The following is a 17,925-nucleotide window of genomic DNA, read 5'->3' on the forward strand; positions in this document are numbered from 1 at the left end:
AAAAAAAAAAAAAAACTCTACTTTTAAGTATTCGATTTAGTTAGAAATCAAAGTGAATTGACTTTGAAATATCGCATCTGGTCTCAAGGTGTGTGGTAAGTTGTCATTTCTCTGAAAAAATGTGTAAATCAAGAAGAACTCAACAACTTTATCTTTTAAACTCAGATAAACCCACATTAAATGTCAAAATCTTACTTGATGCCCAAGGTTTTGTGAATAACCTTTTGTTGATTTCAGAACACAGATCAGAGTAGTAGACTGATTCAGATGATGGAGACGTAATGATAACTTTAAACCAAAGTAAGTGAATACTGTAACTTGCTCTCCTAGAAAAACTAATTGGTAAATGCTCAACAAGTGTAAAATAACATGCTAAAACAAATAAACATGCATCATGATTTAAGCTGCCACATTCTGTGGTAGGTTTAGAATTTGCCATGAAATTTCAATGTTTATCCAAACTGCCTTGTATATTTGGTTCAGGCTGATGGTGGTTATAAAGTTATGATGTGGCAGATATTTCATTGGCACACTCCAGGCCCTAATGATAGTCTATGAACTAACTTTTTTGCTGACCATGTCTGACTTTTTATGACAACAGGAGAGTTATCTCCGGAGTTACCTCCAGCTGGGTCGTTGTGATGGACAGCAGTTATTTAAGAAAACATTAACAATGAATAAAGGAGAATTAAATCCCTGCTTTGCTAAAAGTTTATAGCTATCAAATTATTTTCAAGGAGTATTGATTTACCTGTAACTGCTACAGACGTTCTAGTACAGTAAACCAAGAGTGAAAACTTCCCATTCCTTGGACCACTAAAGCACATCAGATTAATGATGTTCTCTTTATCTCGGACTGAAAAAGCTTTCATATAAACTTGTACAAACAAAGTATTGTTAATCCCTTGATTTGAAATAGTACTTCAAATTGTTATTCTTTAAAATCTTGTGCAACATAGCTTTATTTAAGGACACATCATCAATTTCTGCAAATCATTCGGTTAGGTAGGCTGAATGAACACATAGTGAAACAGAAGCTTGTATGCATGCAAACAGACACATTACACATGAGAGAAACAGTATGTCTACACACTGTGTGTTCCCTTTAGGGAAGAGGAGACAAATGCCAGACCATTCAAGCAGACATATGCTGTGGACACATACACACAAACTGAGCAGAGAGGGAGTGGAAAATATGGTAAGCGATAGATTATGTGTATGTCTGCTGCTGGCACTGCACTTTAATCCACTAATAAATGCTCTAAAGCTCTCTATTAAAGAAAATGTTATTTTGAAATACAATAATAGCTTATGTGCATTAAAATGATTGTCTTGTATTTTATATTAATCATTCAAATAAATCCATTTACATGGTTATGTTTTAGTGGAGTAAAAATTTGCTCTAAGTCATCTGTAAATATGTGTGTGGACATAAATGGTTTGATACTGTGTTGAGCACTTCAGGGCTCGTAATGTGCACACGTGATTCTCTCCTTGATTTCATATGCCTTTGAAGCTCAGCAGAGTGGTTTCATAGCCTTTAATTTTAATTAATTTCTTCTCTTTATTAATAACCTATGTAATTCCCTAAGTGGTTCCAACTTTTAGGTGTTGCATTAGTCATTAACCATATGCGGGCTATGTGAAAGGCTTTCTGCTGAATCAGCTGAAAACCACCAGCTGACAAGTTACTCCAATAAAGATGAAATAACTTATGAAATTAAATATGTGTGAGTCAAAAAAACGTAAGAAAATTCACCAATTTGAAGCTCCCAAACACTGATAGATTGACAGAGATACTGTACAAAACAAAATCAAATTTAAAAGAAATCAAATAATTGCATAAGCTAAAGCTAATGCTGGAGTTACTATAAAAAAAAAAAGAATTCCACTATAAGCTGTGGACCTGGATCATCATGTTCATCCTTCAGAGTTCTTTACAAAGGCATCACACTCTGAAGAATTTGTGAAAGGACAATTTAGAACAATATCTTGGTGTGATAATGGGAACATATGTTATTTAGGGCAACAGTGGCGTCGGATGTAGGAGTTTGCCCTGTAATCGAAGGATTGACAGTTCAAGCCCCGGGTCCGACTTTCAGTGTCGTCGTGTCCTTGGGCAAGACACTTCACCTGCATTGTCTACTGATGGTGGTCAGAGGGCCCGGTGGCGCCAGTGTACGGCAACCCTGCTTCTGTCAGTGAGCCCCAGGGCAGCTGTGGCTACAATGTAGCTTGCCACCATCAGTGTGTGCGTGAATGGGTGAATGACTGAATGCAGTGTAAAGCGCTTTGGTCAAGTCTCCTGGCTTGAAAAAAGGTGCTATATAAGTACAGACCATTTAATTCGACAATAATGGTTTTATAAAAGTTTAATTCAAAAAAGCTTATTATAGATTTTAAAATATGTTGTTTTAACATGATTTGCAAGAAAAGAGTGTGATCCTTTTTACACCTCCTCTCAAGAAGGAAAATCTGGCTCAAGAGGTACACATCTGCTTTAAGAAAACAAAATGGCTGGGATTTTGAATTCATGCATCATTTATTCATTTGATTATCAGTGTGAGCCCACAATGAAAATGTTAGAAACAGTATTTTTTGCATTTCATTTTATAAAATAATATAGACAACATGACCAACATTTCAATATTGATATTTGATTGCCATACTTAATAAAATATATTTACAAAACAAATGAATAGGGAATTCATTCATTTCATTTGAAATTTGTTTTGGGCTTAGCCATCTAATGAGCCCTAATTTAACACAAACTGATGGATATTGGACATGTGCAAGCTGGCTTTATTTAGTAAATACAGTCAGCTGTTCTGGTGTATTTGAGCTGCATATGATTTGGAATGTGCTCAGGAGCATGGACTTTCATGGACCTTCTTAACTATACATGGCATCAGTGCGAGCCAACAAATTTGACAAAGGCTCTTGCATTGAGTTGAATTTTTTTCAGAAAAACAGTGCAAAGGTCTGTTTGCCTCCAATTTACAGTAAGCCAGATTTGTGGTTGCCATGACCCAGAGGCCAAAGAATTTATTTAGTTAACTTAAAAGCTCATTTAAATAGGGAGGTCGATATAAAGTGGTGGAAAGTAGCAAAGTGCATTTACTTCATTGCTATACGCATGTACTTTTTTTTACTTGTTTTACTTTACTTGAATTTTTTTTTTGAGGAGGGGGTACTTATAACTTGCACTCCACTACGTTTCAAAGTCAAATATCATTCTTTATATTCCACTAACTTTGAGAAAGCTGTTAGTTACTTGTTACTTTTGTCTCAGCTTAGCTTTGTAATTCGCTGTTGCTGTTTTTGTTTCTCAAAATTGAATTTCAACATGCAAGCTAGCAGCCATTAGGACTGAATTGGACACCACTGTTTTAGAGATTTGCATGACGTTCCACAAATATGAGAAACTTGGCAGATATTATTTGGAGAGTATACATTTTATTAAGGTGTTGGTTGTTGCCATGTGGCTAAGTTGTTCAGTAGATGAGTTCTCAAAGCAGAGTTGGAGTTTTTCTATGGCATCAGATTTAACCTTCAACCTCTATTCCATAACAAAAGTGTGAGAGAGAATTTATATGCTGAGGTGGCTCAGGTTCTTCACATGTGGTGTAAAACTTGTAGTAGAGCAGTTCTATTCATCAATACATCAGAGGGTTCCTGAAAGTTACAGGATTTTTTTGAAATTGCTCTGAAAGTTATACAGCAATGTACTGATATTATCAAACATAATTTCTATTTTCAACACTTGAGAACTTTTAAATCAACATATTTTTCAAAACCTTCTGAACTTACCTATATTTGACTATGAGTATCACTACTTTTACTCAAGTATTAATGTTGAGTACTTAGTCCACCACTGTCCTTATGCAGCTTTCTAATTTCTGATACCAAAATAGCAGTTTTGAGGATTGACCAAAATTATCTGATTAGATATTAGCACAGATTTTAGGTATTTTTATTACCTTTTTGTAGTGTTCAATATTAGAAAAGGCTTGATCGAGTTATATTAGTCAAACAGAAAATAGTCAACAATGGGTATGAAAACAACTTATCCATGTATTATTAACCTATGTGTTAAATAAACTTTAAGCATAAGTGGAGTGTTTCTACCAACATGACTATACTGTTTTTTTTGGCAACAGTAGTTTCGGACTGATTTCCGATATCAATATCAGACCAGGATATTCCTTTTGTTAATTTCACATTAAAACATCTTATACCACAATAATCTGTCACACTCCTATAAATACATAGATACTAAAATGACAACACTAATCTGATCCCTTAAGAGGAAACTTGTTCATCACATGTTGAACATATTTTAAGCAGTATATTGCTAAATTGGAGATTAATGTAAACATTTAATACTTCTTCTACTTAAACCATAGCAGTTGAGCACTGAAATGATCTGTGTCTACAATTACACTAAAGAATATTTAATGATCTTGGAGAATCCGTGTTCTCTTGTCAAACAGTCAGCACCATAGTGGGACCATATTTACAGTTATTTTGTTATGATATATTGTATGTAACTTTTCTCATGTATGCACAACTTCATTTTTTATGTAGTAAAAGCTTTAAATGTGCTTTTATGTTTGTTTTGTCTGTCAATAATAGTTATTTAATAGTATTTTAAATGTTTACTGTTGAGCCATACTCTGTCCAATTGAATATGATGAAATAAACAGTTTTCCAGGGCATTATGCAATATCTTACCATTTAAGTGTGATCTCAGTTTTCATACGGAGATTATTGTATGCAATATGAAACCAATAGCTTTAATTTCACTTGCTGGTATCAAATAAATGTATTTAAAAACAAAATGTTTATTTAAAATTAATCATAAGTCAGGGGAATTGAGTTTGAAATAAATATCCTTTCAAGAAGACAAGAGGTTTGATTCTGATTGGAAATCAGTCAAAAACAATGCAAAAGGAGTGTTTATAGCAAAGCTTTTCTATTTTTATTCATATTTTTTTTACAGGTAAAAATTTGGGTTTCTTTTCCTCAACAAGAATTGTCATTTTCTGACAGCAATCAAACCCTTCTTAAAACAGCTGACTAATGCTTTGCAGCTTTTCTCCAGTATTTTGACAGCTAATCCCAGGTCTATTAAACTGATTATCTTTACCCATCATATATATTTTGAGAGAGAGAGAGAGAGAGAGAGAGAGAGAGAGAGAGAGAGAGAGAGAGAGATCTAAATATATAATAATAATAATAAGAATAAATATATAAAAAATACCCATAATCTTCTGAGTCATCAAAGATTCTGGATGGACTGCGCCAAAACTCTACTTCAAGTTGGAAGTAAGATNTAATTTCTGATACCAAAATAGCAGTTTTGAGGATTGACCAAAATTATCTGATTAGATATTAGCACAGATTTTAGGTATTTTTATTACCTTTTTGTAGTGTTCAATATTAGAAAAGGCTTGATCGAGTTATATTAGTCAAACAGAAAATAGTCAACAATGGGTATGAAAACAACTTATCCATGTATTATTAACCTATGTGTTAAATAAACTTTAAGCATAAGTGGAGTGTTTCTACCAACATGACTATACTGTTTTTTTTTTGGCTAGTTTCGGACTGATTTCTGATATCAATATCAGACCGGGATATTCCTTTTGTTAATTTCACATTAAAACATCTTATACCACAATAATCTGTCACACTCCTATAAATACATAGATACTAAAATGACAACACTAATCTGATCCCTTAAGAGGAAACTTGTTCATCACATGTTGAACTTATTTTAAGCAGTATATTGCTAAATTGGAGATTAATGTAAACATTTAATACTTCTTCTACTTAAACCATAGCAGTTGAGCACTGAAATGATCTGTGTCTACAATTACACTAAAGAATATTTAATGATCTTGGAGAATCCGTGTTCTCTTGTCAAACAATCAGCACCATAGTGGGACCATATTTACAGTTATTTTGTTATGATATATTGTATGTAACTTTTCTCATGTATGCACAACTTCATTTTTTATGTAGTAAAAGCTTTAAATGTGCTTTTATGTTTGTTTTGTCTGTCAATAATAGTTATTTAATAGTATTTTAAATGTTTACTGTTGAGCCATACTCTGTCCAATTGAATATGATGAAATAAACAGTTTTCCAGGGCATTATGCAATATCTGACCATTTAAGTGTGATCTCAGTTTTCATACGGAGATTATTTTATGCAATATGAAACCAATAGCTTTAATTTCACTTGCTGGTATCAAATAAATGTATTTAAAAACAAAATGTTTATTTAAAATTAATCATAAGTCAGGGGAATTGAGTTTGAAATAAATATCCTTTCAAGAAGACAAGAGGTTTGATTCTGATTGGAAATCAGTCAAAAACAATGCAAAAGGAGTGTTTATAGCAAAGCTTTTCTATTTTTATTCATATTTTTTTTACAGGTAAAAATTTGGGTTTCTTTTCCTCAACAAGAATTGTCATTTTCTGACAGCAATCAAACCCTTCTTAAAACAGCTGACTAATGCTTTGCAGCTTTTCTCCAGTATTTTGACAGCTAATCCCAGGTCTATTAAACTGATTATCTTTACCCATCATATATATTTTGAGAGAGAGAGAGAGAGAGAGAGAGAGAGAGAGAGAGAGAGAGAGAGAGAGATCTAAATATATAATAATAATAATAAGAATAAATATATAAAAAATACCCATAATCTTCTGAGTCATCAAAGATTCTGGATGGACTGCGCCAAAACTCTACTTCAAGTTGGAAGTAAGATTAAAAATAACTCACATATAACTTTAATCAAAATCCAAATCTGAATAGTCTCCTGACCTCTGTACCAACATCTCAAGTAACCGGATTAATACGCACATATCCGCACTCGTCCATGTGTAGGAGAAGCGCGTGGCGCTATTTGCAAACTTTGAGGCGCGCCGACTTTTAGTGTGAATGCGTTAGTTAGAAACTATTTGCCGGCGACTGACTTGAATGTTTTTGCTTTCACGGTGATAAGAAGTCCGGCGCCTATAATCTCATGTCTGACCGTGAGCGGGGATATAAATCCTCCACCTGCTCATCCTCGTTTCGGAGTTTGTCCTCGGTTTGTGCAGCAAGGCAACTTCTACTTCTACCACACTTTGTTACTTTGGACATTGTGTCCGCGCATCAGGAGCGTCAGGGAGTCAACACGTTTATTTCCTTCACTTAAACAGGGGACAACACTGGCAGATGCGAGTGCTGTAGAAAGGAAAGCGATCTGGACTGTCAGGTTCGCAGGGAATTATTAGTTCGCCGAATCATTAGAAAGTGAAAGAAAAAGTTTGTGAGAAAGGCCAAAAGTTGAAGCAACACCATGAGGAGAGCGCTGATTCTCCAGATGTGGATAGTTTTATTTCTGGGGACTTTTAGCAGAATGGGAAATGCTCAGGTCGCCAATGCCAAGGTGCTGAGAGGCAACAGCATAACCACCGGTGAGATGACTTTATTTCTTTTCTCTCCAATATCTAAGTTTTAAAAAACGCAGCCTACGTATTTATAGATGTGGTTGTAATATACAACAAAGACATAATGATCTGAGGTAGATATTTTATTTTGTGTAACAAATGAATGATACAGTTTGTAAATGTTCAATGGAGAGGGGAAATGAGCAACAGTTATAACCAAATAAATGTTTAACCATCCAAACTAGCATTAAGCTGGTGAGTTATAATTGGAGGGAGATGCAATAGATTCTGCTGCAACTTTCCTAATTCACTATACAGTTTATTGGAAATTTGCCAGGATAGTTTTTCAGCACTGTAGCATGACTCTCACAAAGCCCTGGGGTTAGAGTCATGCTACAGTGCCTTTGATTGTGCACCTTCACTCAGCTGTAGGACTGCTTCCAGCTGCAAAACATTAAAATAAGCAAATATATTATATTATGTCCAGGTAGGCACCCCCTCAGGCCTGTTTGAACTATATAACCTTTAGCTGTTTGGGGGGGGTTTCAGGTGGGGACTCTTTAGATGACATGTTTTTCATACTCCTAAATATAGTGTTTGTAAACATTCTGTGTTGATACAACCACAAACTTTAATGTATTTTAATGGGAAGTACTGTGATAAATCAGCACAAAGTAGCACATCACTGTAAAGTTTAATTTTACAAGGTTTTTAAACAACTTCATCAAAGTAATCTGAAAGATCCAATACGCATAGGTATTTTTGCCCCCGTTACATTGATACCCCAAAATAAAATGCAGAACAACCAAATGGCTTTTAGGTATTTGCTGAGTCCAGCTGTGTATGATTGCATAGGTTTCAGTAAAACCTATGCAATCATACACAGTGGGTCATCTTAGTGTAAATACAGCTTTAGACTTCAGAGGTTTGTTTGAAAATGCAAGTGAACAAATATTTGAACACATCACATCTCACTCATACTTGGAATGCATGTATGACTGATAGCAATGCACTGTGTCACATTCTACTTGTGAAAGGATTTTGTGTAAAATAGGGCTGAAACAATTAATCAAATCAGGATTAATTAATTATTTAAATCATTGTCAACTAATTTAGTAATCAGTTAATCATTAACTTTAGTTTAAAGCCTCTAAAAGGTGCCTTTAGCTGATAGAGCAACCCACTTAAAGGAGTTATAATACCAAAATTGTAAAAAAAAATATAAAGATTTTCCATTCAAGATTAAAAAAGAACTTTCTAGTCCATTAATATTCTCTATCCAGAAGGCCTTAAAGGATTCACTTGCTATAAATTCTAGTAAAATCTCCTTCAAGAAACTTTTTGCCATCTGATTATGAATCGATTAATAGAAAAAGAAGATTAGACAGATTAATGGATTAGCAAAATAGTAATTAGTTGCAGTCCTAGTGTAAACTATTAAAGATATGGGACAAACAGCTGCACTGCAATTAAACTAAAATTAAAAGCCAACAGATGGGTTAAAGAATGTAGATTTAGGAAAAAGACTAACAGTTATTTCTAGATGCAAAGAAGTTAAGTTTAAATAAAGAAAATTAACTTTTTGTAATGCATGCGTCAAAAACAAAGCTTCCTAGTAAAGCTAGTGAATAATACGAGGGTTTTTTTTTTATCTCTATTCTATTCATTATTAACACAACAATTTTCTTTGACAGTAACATATCTGAGAATCTTCTTCCTATTTGTTTCATTTGTTTTTGTTCAAATCTGATAAATGAAAAAAATTAACATATATGTGAAAAAAGATATATGCACATTCAACAAAACAAAAATGTGCAGACTGTTTTCAAAGATAGTCAGGTTTTATAGATTCAAAAAGGCAAACTTTTAAGAGGAAGTGGTCTAGAATGCCTGTTGATATATATAGTAAGTACTTAGAGTTTTTCCTTACAGCCTTCTGACAGCTACTTACATGTTTACTAAATATTAATGTTTAAAACTAAGGGTTGTGTGAAGCCAGAGTCTTTTACTCTGTTTAGCATTACTATAATATTTTTGTAGAGATTCTTCATTGCCTAAGAAAGCTTTGCTATAATGCCAGCTATGCCTCTAAATATGTTTTGTTTTGTTTCCTTTGAGGTGTTGGTTTGAGTGGGAGGTGGCAAAAGTTGAAGTTAGGAGTGTGAATAGGCTTCACCCTCTCAGGAGGAATCACAAAAAACATCCTTATATTGGTTGTCAAAAGAGCTAGTCTCTTGGGAACGTTTGTGTACACTCTTTAGTTCAGACCAAGAGGTCACTACTTATATTAATTAGTATTATCCAGTAACACTATTGTGCATCTGCTTTGCACTTCAGTGCTGTTGCAGGGTATGCTGCCTCTAGTGAAAAACACTCTGTGTTATACTGCACAATACATAGCTTGAGTGCAGTAGATTTTTTAAAAAGTGACATCACGGCAAAATTAACATATACTTTCCTTATACAGAAGAATACCTTGATTTGACCAAAAAGACAGATACATTTCAATACATATAGACAATTCCATAAGTGATACGATTATGTCTTGTTTATAAACTTGTTAGGATTTAATGTTTTTTTTATATATGTTTTTAGTTAAGCCAAAGTAAATTGCAAGTTAAAAAGATATGAACTTAACTAAGGATAAAAAAAATAGTATACAAAATAATTAGTTACTCTACTTGACATCCATAAATGTTGACCTGAGTTAAGATGCACCGTACCATTTTCTTTAAGTCTAACAAAAATGATGTCAAATGACTGTGTAACTTTAGTGCTGTTTTGTGCTAAAAGCATTGTTTATCACTTTTTTTAATTCATCAATAAGTAATTTCATTCAGTCTATCCAAATTCGCAAAATCTAACAAAAATGGCTTCAAGAAATTGTGGAATTTCTTTGCTGCCTAATTCGTTTTTTTTTTTTTTTTTTTTTCTCCACTATTTCAAATATAGTATTAGTTTAGGTTTATGCGATCAAGAGGTTGGGCCTCTGTACTGTTAAAAACTAATGATTGACGGCATAAAATTAGTGGTTTTACTTTGATAAACTCTGTCAACTTCTATTACTCTTCTTAGCATAAGAATAATAATAGTATATGTATAACACCTTTTTTGTTAGATTTCAAGCATCCACAGGCCAATTGCAGTGAGGTCCAGGTGAGGTTTTGTAGAAAATATTCTTGTATAATTACTGCTCTAAGTGTGTTGCTCTGTTAGCTAAAGGCATGTTTTAGAGTCTCTATACACCAGTTAACGATTAATCAATAACTAAATTAGTTGATTATTTCAATAATCGATTATTCATAATTAATTGTTTCAGCCCTATTCACTTGATAAGACCAGAGAGCTATTTAGTGAAAATTCTAATACCATTTGTAGGATTAGATGGTATGAAAAGAGACAAACTTGATTAAAGTTTTTAAAAGCCTGATCATCACAGACCTTGAAAGCATGTGATCTCAGTTGTTACAGAAAAGGACTTGTCTGTTTGAAAAGCGCTTTAATCCCCTGCAGTTTAGCACTAATCAAATAATCAAATGTTTTCACATATGTCTATAAGTGTGTGTATTTATGTTCCCTTAGCTGAGGAATTCAAGGGTTCCATTATTTGATTGACTTAATGCATGGGTATCTCCCAGCATTCACTTATCCTACTGTGGATATGCCTAAGTGTTTTTTGGATTTTTCTTACAAAGGTTGTTGTCTGCTTTAAAAAACCCACCTGACTAGGGCTCTAGTATCAAGTTTATTTTGCACATCTGTGTGCATTTGCTATGTCTTTGTATATAGAGCACATATCTCAGAGTAACATAACAGTATTCATGTAGAAAGATCTTGAGTAGGATGCTGTAATAAAAAAATATATTTATTTTATTTATTTAACTCAAAAATCCTTGAGGGATAGTTGAAATTGTAATTTTAATTTGCTATCTGTCTGTCTGTTTCTCTTAGCCTTCTCTTGATTAAACTTGTCAAACATCCAGGGAATAGCTAGACAAGGCTTTGTTATCATGGATTTCAATGATTGCAAAAGGTGTGTTATGTACATAATGTAGATATTCAGGGGACATTGCAAGCATTTCTCAGTAGCATTTGTTAAAAGGCCTCTTAACCCTCCCCCTTTTTTTTATCAACAGCACTATAATGTTTAGCCTTGTGGTTATTGTGCATCAAGTCTATTTTGGGAGTCCACAAAATCTGTCATTACCTGTCTAAGGTAATGAAAGGGGCTGCTCTGCTTTCCCATTCAGTAACATGAGGAGTGGAGAAGTGCAAAGCAGGAACTTTGCATTTGTGATTTAGAAACATGTCCTTGAGCTCATACTGTGATTAGAAATGTGTAGCATATCCCACTTGACAGAACAAATAGAGACTGCATTAACATTAGTTTTTTGTTGTAACTTGTTTTGTCAAGTATCTCATGACAGAAACTGCTTCAGCAAATTACAGAAATTTGCTGCTTACTTAAGATTTACTGTAACTGCTTCAGTTCTGACCCTAGTCTGGCCAACCAAACTGGCTGTATACATGGCGACTTAGTCAAAGAGATGGGTAGAGCCAGTTTTAAAAGCAAGCCAAGGGTAAGAACCAATAAAAAAAAGCAAAAACATCTGTTTGAAAAAGAAAGTTCTTACAGTTGTCCATTGTTGCTATTTTGAAGATATATCCAATTCATTGCACTGATGCATTTGCATCAGTGCAAGGTTGCAGCTTTAATCATGACTGTTACAGTTAAAGAAAAGTGCTGTTGCCTTATGGGTTAGTCAGTCTGTTTTAGAACACACTGTCTGATCCTCTCCAAACTGATTTACACCTGATGTAAGTTAGTATGACTGGCCAGACTACTGATCACCTGAGTGTAAAACCTCATAGTTAACCTGGTTACTGAAAAGTTCATTTACATACTGACAGTGATTTGGTGTTTACTGGAGGGAAGCAGTGGTTTGCACGGGGGCGGGCAAAGTGTGGAGTAGAGGCCACACGATGAGAAAGGTTCTTCCTTGGACAGACTTTACTCGAGGGGGCAAAGCTCCTCTTACCCTTGCATATAGCCTGCCTCACTTACAACTAATGCCACAGTTAACCTCCCGCATTGAACAGTACTAGTTTAGAGATTCAGTGTCAAGATGCCATTATATAGTTAAAGAGCAACTGTGCTTAACATGGAATATAACCTCTGGCCCTGATCAGTACATAACCACAGCACGGTTTATTAAGAACACTGCCATAGCTGTCTGAATCCTCTTCTTCTAATAATGCTCCTTTTATCTTTTGCCTTTCTCTCTCAGGCCCATCTTATCAGTCTGTGCCTCTCTACATATCACTCCATCTCTCCAGTTCCTTCTCTTTTAATCTCTCCCTGTCTTATTTCTGATTTTATCTTCTCATCTTTTTGCCTCCTGTTTGAGCTGTTTTAATCAAAAGCTGTGGCTCTGCGGCTCTGCCAGTATCGCAAAAGAGCATTGCCCGTATAAACTCAAGCATCAGGGAAAAAAATGGTTACATAAGGAAGGTTAGCACGTCAAAGTTAAATGCAGTTTGGAAACCTATGCACGTTTACGCAAAACAAACCCTTTGAACTCAACTGAAAATGTACGTTTTACAATTCATACTGAGAAACAACTTAAAAAGCAAAGGTTAAGATAAAGTAAACATAAAATGCTTGCACTAGGAATGGTATTTGCTACACTTGCTCTCAAGGTTTGAATGAACTAGGCTGGTAGGTTGCTACAAACATTTTGGAGAAATAAATACAAATCTTTTGTCTCTTCATTTAATCCCAGATACACTCAATGACATTAAAATCAGAGCTCTTCAGGTTCTTTGCCATAAGTTTCAGGGCTTTTCTTATTTTATGCTTAACATATCTCTTAATGAACTTGGCTTTATGTTTGGCGTAGTTTAACCTTGCCTGCAATCTAAATTCCAAACCAAACCAAAATAAACATGGGAACGCAGGAGAAAATACACATTACTGCTACAATCACATCTAATTTGTCAGAATCATTTATTCTGTCTTTGAAAGAGGAACACCGAGAGTATAAAAGCAGAAGTTGTTCTGGTTTTTCATGCTGTCTACTGCTATAATAGTTGTTACCATGATCAGCTACAACCAATCGTTGGTAGGCATTGCTTCACCCAGTCAGCTCCAAAGAGTCTGCTGAACATCCCTCCTTTCCCTGAACTTATTCGATGGTAGCGTTCCCAGGTTAATGTGTAGATCTTTTATCAATTTTGCTTTCTAGGTGAGGGTAAATTTTCCTCCTACAGATAAATGTTCAGTGAAGTATCTGTGTAATATTAATAGGAAATTAATTTTTTTATGTTATTACAGCCTAGACTGTTTTTGAGGGGGTTGTAATTATCTTAAAACAAGAGATGTAAAGTAGACCGACAGAAAAAGAGTGAGTCAGAGAGGAAGAAACTAGGAAGATTGATTTGAGAGTAAAGCTAACGGGCTGAGAAGAGCAGAGGACGTTTAGAAAAAAAGGAGAGACAAAAATGGTCTAGGTTGAATGCATGAATGAATGACCCTCCTGTTCCTCTCTCTTTAATACTCTATTACTAATACCCTTTTGCAATATTCTCGGAAAATGTAAACACCATTAACGAGAGACACATTACTTCTGTTAAACTGAGCTTTGCATTGCTTAAATAGACAAATATGTAAAAACAAACAGAACCTTTACTGTCCTTGGTTATTTATTTTATCTTGAGAACTTCAATTATCATTTTTATGTCTGAGTTGAAAATGTGCCCAACTACAGTATAGCCTCTGAAATCTGGTCACCTTACTCTGATCTTGGATTCTGTACAGCTGAGATGCAGTTTTTTTTTTCTTCTTGAAGACATTGCTGGGCATAACTTGCAGTCATCCTTCAGAATAAGCCTGCTTTGAACTGTGCCTTCGAAGTTTTCAGAGCAACAGAGCTCTGCCTCTGGAACGGTCTTGGCTTCTCAGCTAACTGAGTGATTCCACTGTATAAGCAGTAGCTGTTTCTTGTGGTTCTCGGCTGATTCCGTTTTAGTCTCTGACTGTATTTCAACTTACATGTTTTTAAAATGTATTTGAATGGTCATATTTAACTATATTTAAAAAAAAGTTACACCTTCCTTGCATGACTTTATAAACTCCAATAAAATACAGCTCTACAGACATGTTATGAGCTCAGGTTATTTTTACTTTTTTATCAACATTTTGGACACATAGAATAAATCTTAGATGTAAGATCCTCTAAATCATTAGCAAAATGTTGAATTTATTTGACATGAAACTATGGATTCCTTTTTCACACAAAGGGGTTAATGAGCTTGTTTACCCAATCTTGGGGGGTGCAATTCAGTGAGACTATTTGGAATTCATGACTCACATTCAGTTCAGTCCCAGCGTGCTAAACTGCTTACCCACCTCTGGTCTTGTACATCCAAAGACAATTGCAGGACCTCCCTTTTTGAGGGAATCCCCCAATAAATAGCTGTCATCGTGCCTATATACACTTCCACATTCTGCCTGTGCCAAAGCCACCACACCTCCAAGTACTTGGCAGGACCTAATGTGATCCTACGCTCACAAATATTAGGGTGTTGACTGATTAGACATTGTGATGAGGGGAGGGGTAGCCTTTTTTCAGAAATAAAAACAGAACAACAAATAAAATGATTTCTTCCAAAGCGAAGCATAGGTTCATGCTTAAGGTGAAGCTCAGATTTCTACATAAAGTGTGGGCAGATGATGAACAAATGTAGAAAGTAGCTGTAGGGCACAGAAAAGGAGAAGGGAAAAGGTGTTTGGAGAAAGATATGCCTAGTTAAAAGACCGTTCCCTCCACTTTTCTGCCTCGTCAGCTTCCAAAGAGATAGAGAGGACCAATGGCAAGCCAAATGGATGGAGTATAAAAGAGGAGATGGACGAAAGCAGGAATGATTGAGGAGTGGAGAGAGGAGATAAGACATTTCAGGAAGGGGAGAGCAGAGCCAAGTATAGTATCAAACATAAGCAGAGGATCTTATCGGAGCATCTGATCAGTATTGAAGCCAAAAGGGAAGAAAATACAAAATCGTGACTTTCTTAACTTAATCCTTGTGCTCAGGGAAGTTAAAAAGCAATTAATCTCTCTAATTTTATTGGTCTAATGTTAATGAAATAGAGACCACATTTTTACATAGTTGAGCCATAAAGACTAAATAAAAAAACAAATTCCATTGATGCTGTTTATAGTGTAGACTACAAAACCTGAGAGAGTATACTTAGAAGGTCAACATACATCTGATTCTTACAGAAGTCAAACTTCTATATGTATATGAGTAACGGGTATATGCTATATATTTTAAAACTGGGGAAGAAATATTTCAGAATAAGATTTATTTTTCTGAAGTACAGAGCTTTATTACACGCAACAAAAGATATCTCAAACAAAAAAGCCTCACCAAGCACCAACTATAGACAAAGGATTGAATTATATCCATGGTGGGAAAAATGCCAGTTTGTTATGTCTTGCTGCTTTCCTTTTGTTTTGTTTTTTATATTTGTGTTTCTAATGAGTTGTTTCGTGCTGACAAATTACCTGAGGGAAGCAGGATGGAGGTCAAGTATGCAACCAGTCATCTCTGGGTCATAAGAAAATACATTGCAAGACAATACAACACTCAGTAGGCATTTGTTTAAAGTTGTAGCAAAGATTAAATTACTATTACAGCCATTTTAGAGAAGTAGTACATTTGTTAAAAGCCCTTTCACAATGATAGTTTCAATTACACAAATGTCTGAGCAGCTTTTAAGTAACACGTTAAATAAAAAAACATATTTTGGGTGGTTGCTTCAAAACATTGCTATATCTTTATTGCCTATAAATAGCTAAAGTGTTTGCATTTTGTGTAACGTTTGTTATCTAAACGTATAAAATCCTGTAGCATATCCAGTTCTGATAATAAATCAGATTTTATAGCCAGAAGTCACAGAATTCATATTTTCCAAGGCAAACAGTTTGTCTGCAAACTTTTCATGAATTGTGCAGTCATTTATTTCTTCTAATGTGCATTGTCTTCCTTTGGCAATAATAACTCAATTTAACATCCAATAAAGCACTTCTGAAAATTAGCTGAGTTGGGGACACATTGGAAGATAATCAGAGAGCAAGCTAGAGGGTGTTAGAAAGATATTTAGCTTTTGTAGAGCTAAGTGAGCCTTGGCAGCCTAACCATCTGAGATGTAGTGGGTGCTGATGATTAAAAGCATGAAAACGTGAACGAAATGGCAAATGTTAAGTAAATAGTACTGAGGTTAGTCAAGAGAAGGACAAACGGAATTAAAACCATATTTAGAAATTAATAACGAGTGAGCCAGAATAGAATTAAGATAAAAGGAAATCTGAACAAGGACAAACTTCTGAGCAGAAGATTAGGATAAGCAGCATGCAGCAAAGAAGAACATTCTAAGGGAATGAACAGGGAATTCTGTAGTCTGCCCGTATGTGGGTTTCACAGAAAACAGCTGACAAGCACATGAACAAAAGAGCTGATGAAAGATGGAGATGGGAGAAAGGATAAAATGAGACAACAGAAATAGAGCGTGATGGATATGAAAAGAGACACAGTCGAGGTGTGAAAAAAGCAGTGATGCGAGAGAGAGTGCATGGCATCACAAAAGAGAAACATGAGAACCAGGGGTGTGCTGAATAAGCAAACAATGCAACAATTTTTCACCAGATTGTGGAATAAGACGAGCACAGAGGGGGATAGTTTGAGTAGGGATTCAGAGGCTTCCCAAAACTTAAATAAAACACTAATGAATAAGAAATGAAAGATAATAGATGGGAGTAAAACAGCATCCAGAAGGGAGCATGTGCTTTGAAAAGATGAAGATTAAGTGCATAGTCATCTTCTCTTAGCTTTGGCTCTGTCGCAGTCCTTGACAAACAAAGCTTATGTGTGTAAACAGCAAAGAGATGAAAACCCTGCTGATGTACTGATGGGAGTTTGTTAGAAATTTGAAGATGAGGGTAAAGCTTGTTCATGTGTTTGAGAATGGATTTTTGGTTGATGTTTCCCCCAAGCTATGGATTGTAGATCGCTGAAATATATCATGTGTGTGATATGAAATGTATGCGTTGCTTAAAGCTACAGTGTGTAATTTTCAGCGACATCTAACGGTCACACTACAGCAACATAAACAACCATATGTATGGCTATCAAATACATGATCAACAAATATAGATTTGTTCGTTAAAGAAGATTTTTTTTCCAAAACCAATCAGGAAAAACTGAAAGGTTTCCACTTGAGGAGTTCTGGATAGTGCATATTGAGAGTCGGCATTTTTAATTTTAATTTTAAATGCAAAATGTTTATTTATTTATTTTTTTTACAATTTTGACATTACTGCTCAAGGTGGGTTGCTCTGTCAGCTAAAGGCATGTTTTACAGTTTCTATACACCATTTAACGACTAACCGATTACTAGATTAGTTTGATTAACGTTGATTAGTAC

The 17,925-nt window shown here is 34.9% G+C and overlaps 1 protein-coding gene across 1 annotated transcript in view; it reads left to right on the forward strand.

Annotated features, from left to right (window-relative positions):
- Positions 1–7,351: 7,351 nt before the first annotated feature.
- The window catches only part of pdgfd (platelet derived growth factor D), a 66,401-nt gene continuing 55,827 nt past the window's right edge, over positions 7,352–17,925 (forward strand). The window contains exon 1 of the mRNA XM_015399039.1: positions 7,352–7,469. Within this exon, the coding sequence (XP_015254525.1) occupies positions 7,352–7,469 (118 nt within the window). The remainder of the gene's footprint in view (positions 7,470–17,925) is intronic.

Source organism: Cyprinodon variegatus, unplaced genomic scaffold (assembly GCF_000732505.1).
Source record: "Cyprinodon variegatus isolate N-32 unplaced genomic scaffold, C_variegatus-1.0 Scaffold983, whole genome shotgun sequence".
NCBI classification, from domain to species: Eukaryota; Metazoa; Chordata; class Actinopteri; order Cyprinodontiformes; family Cyprinodontidae; genus Cyprinodon; species Cyprinodon variegatus.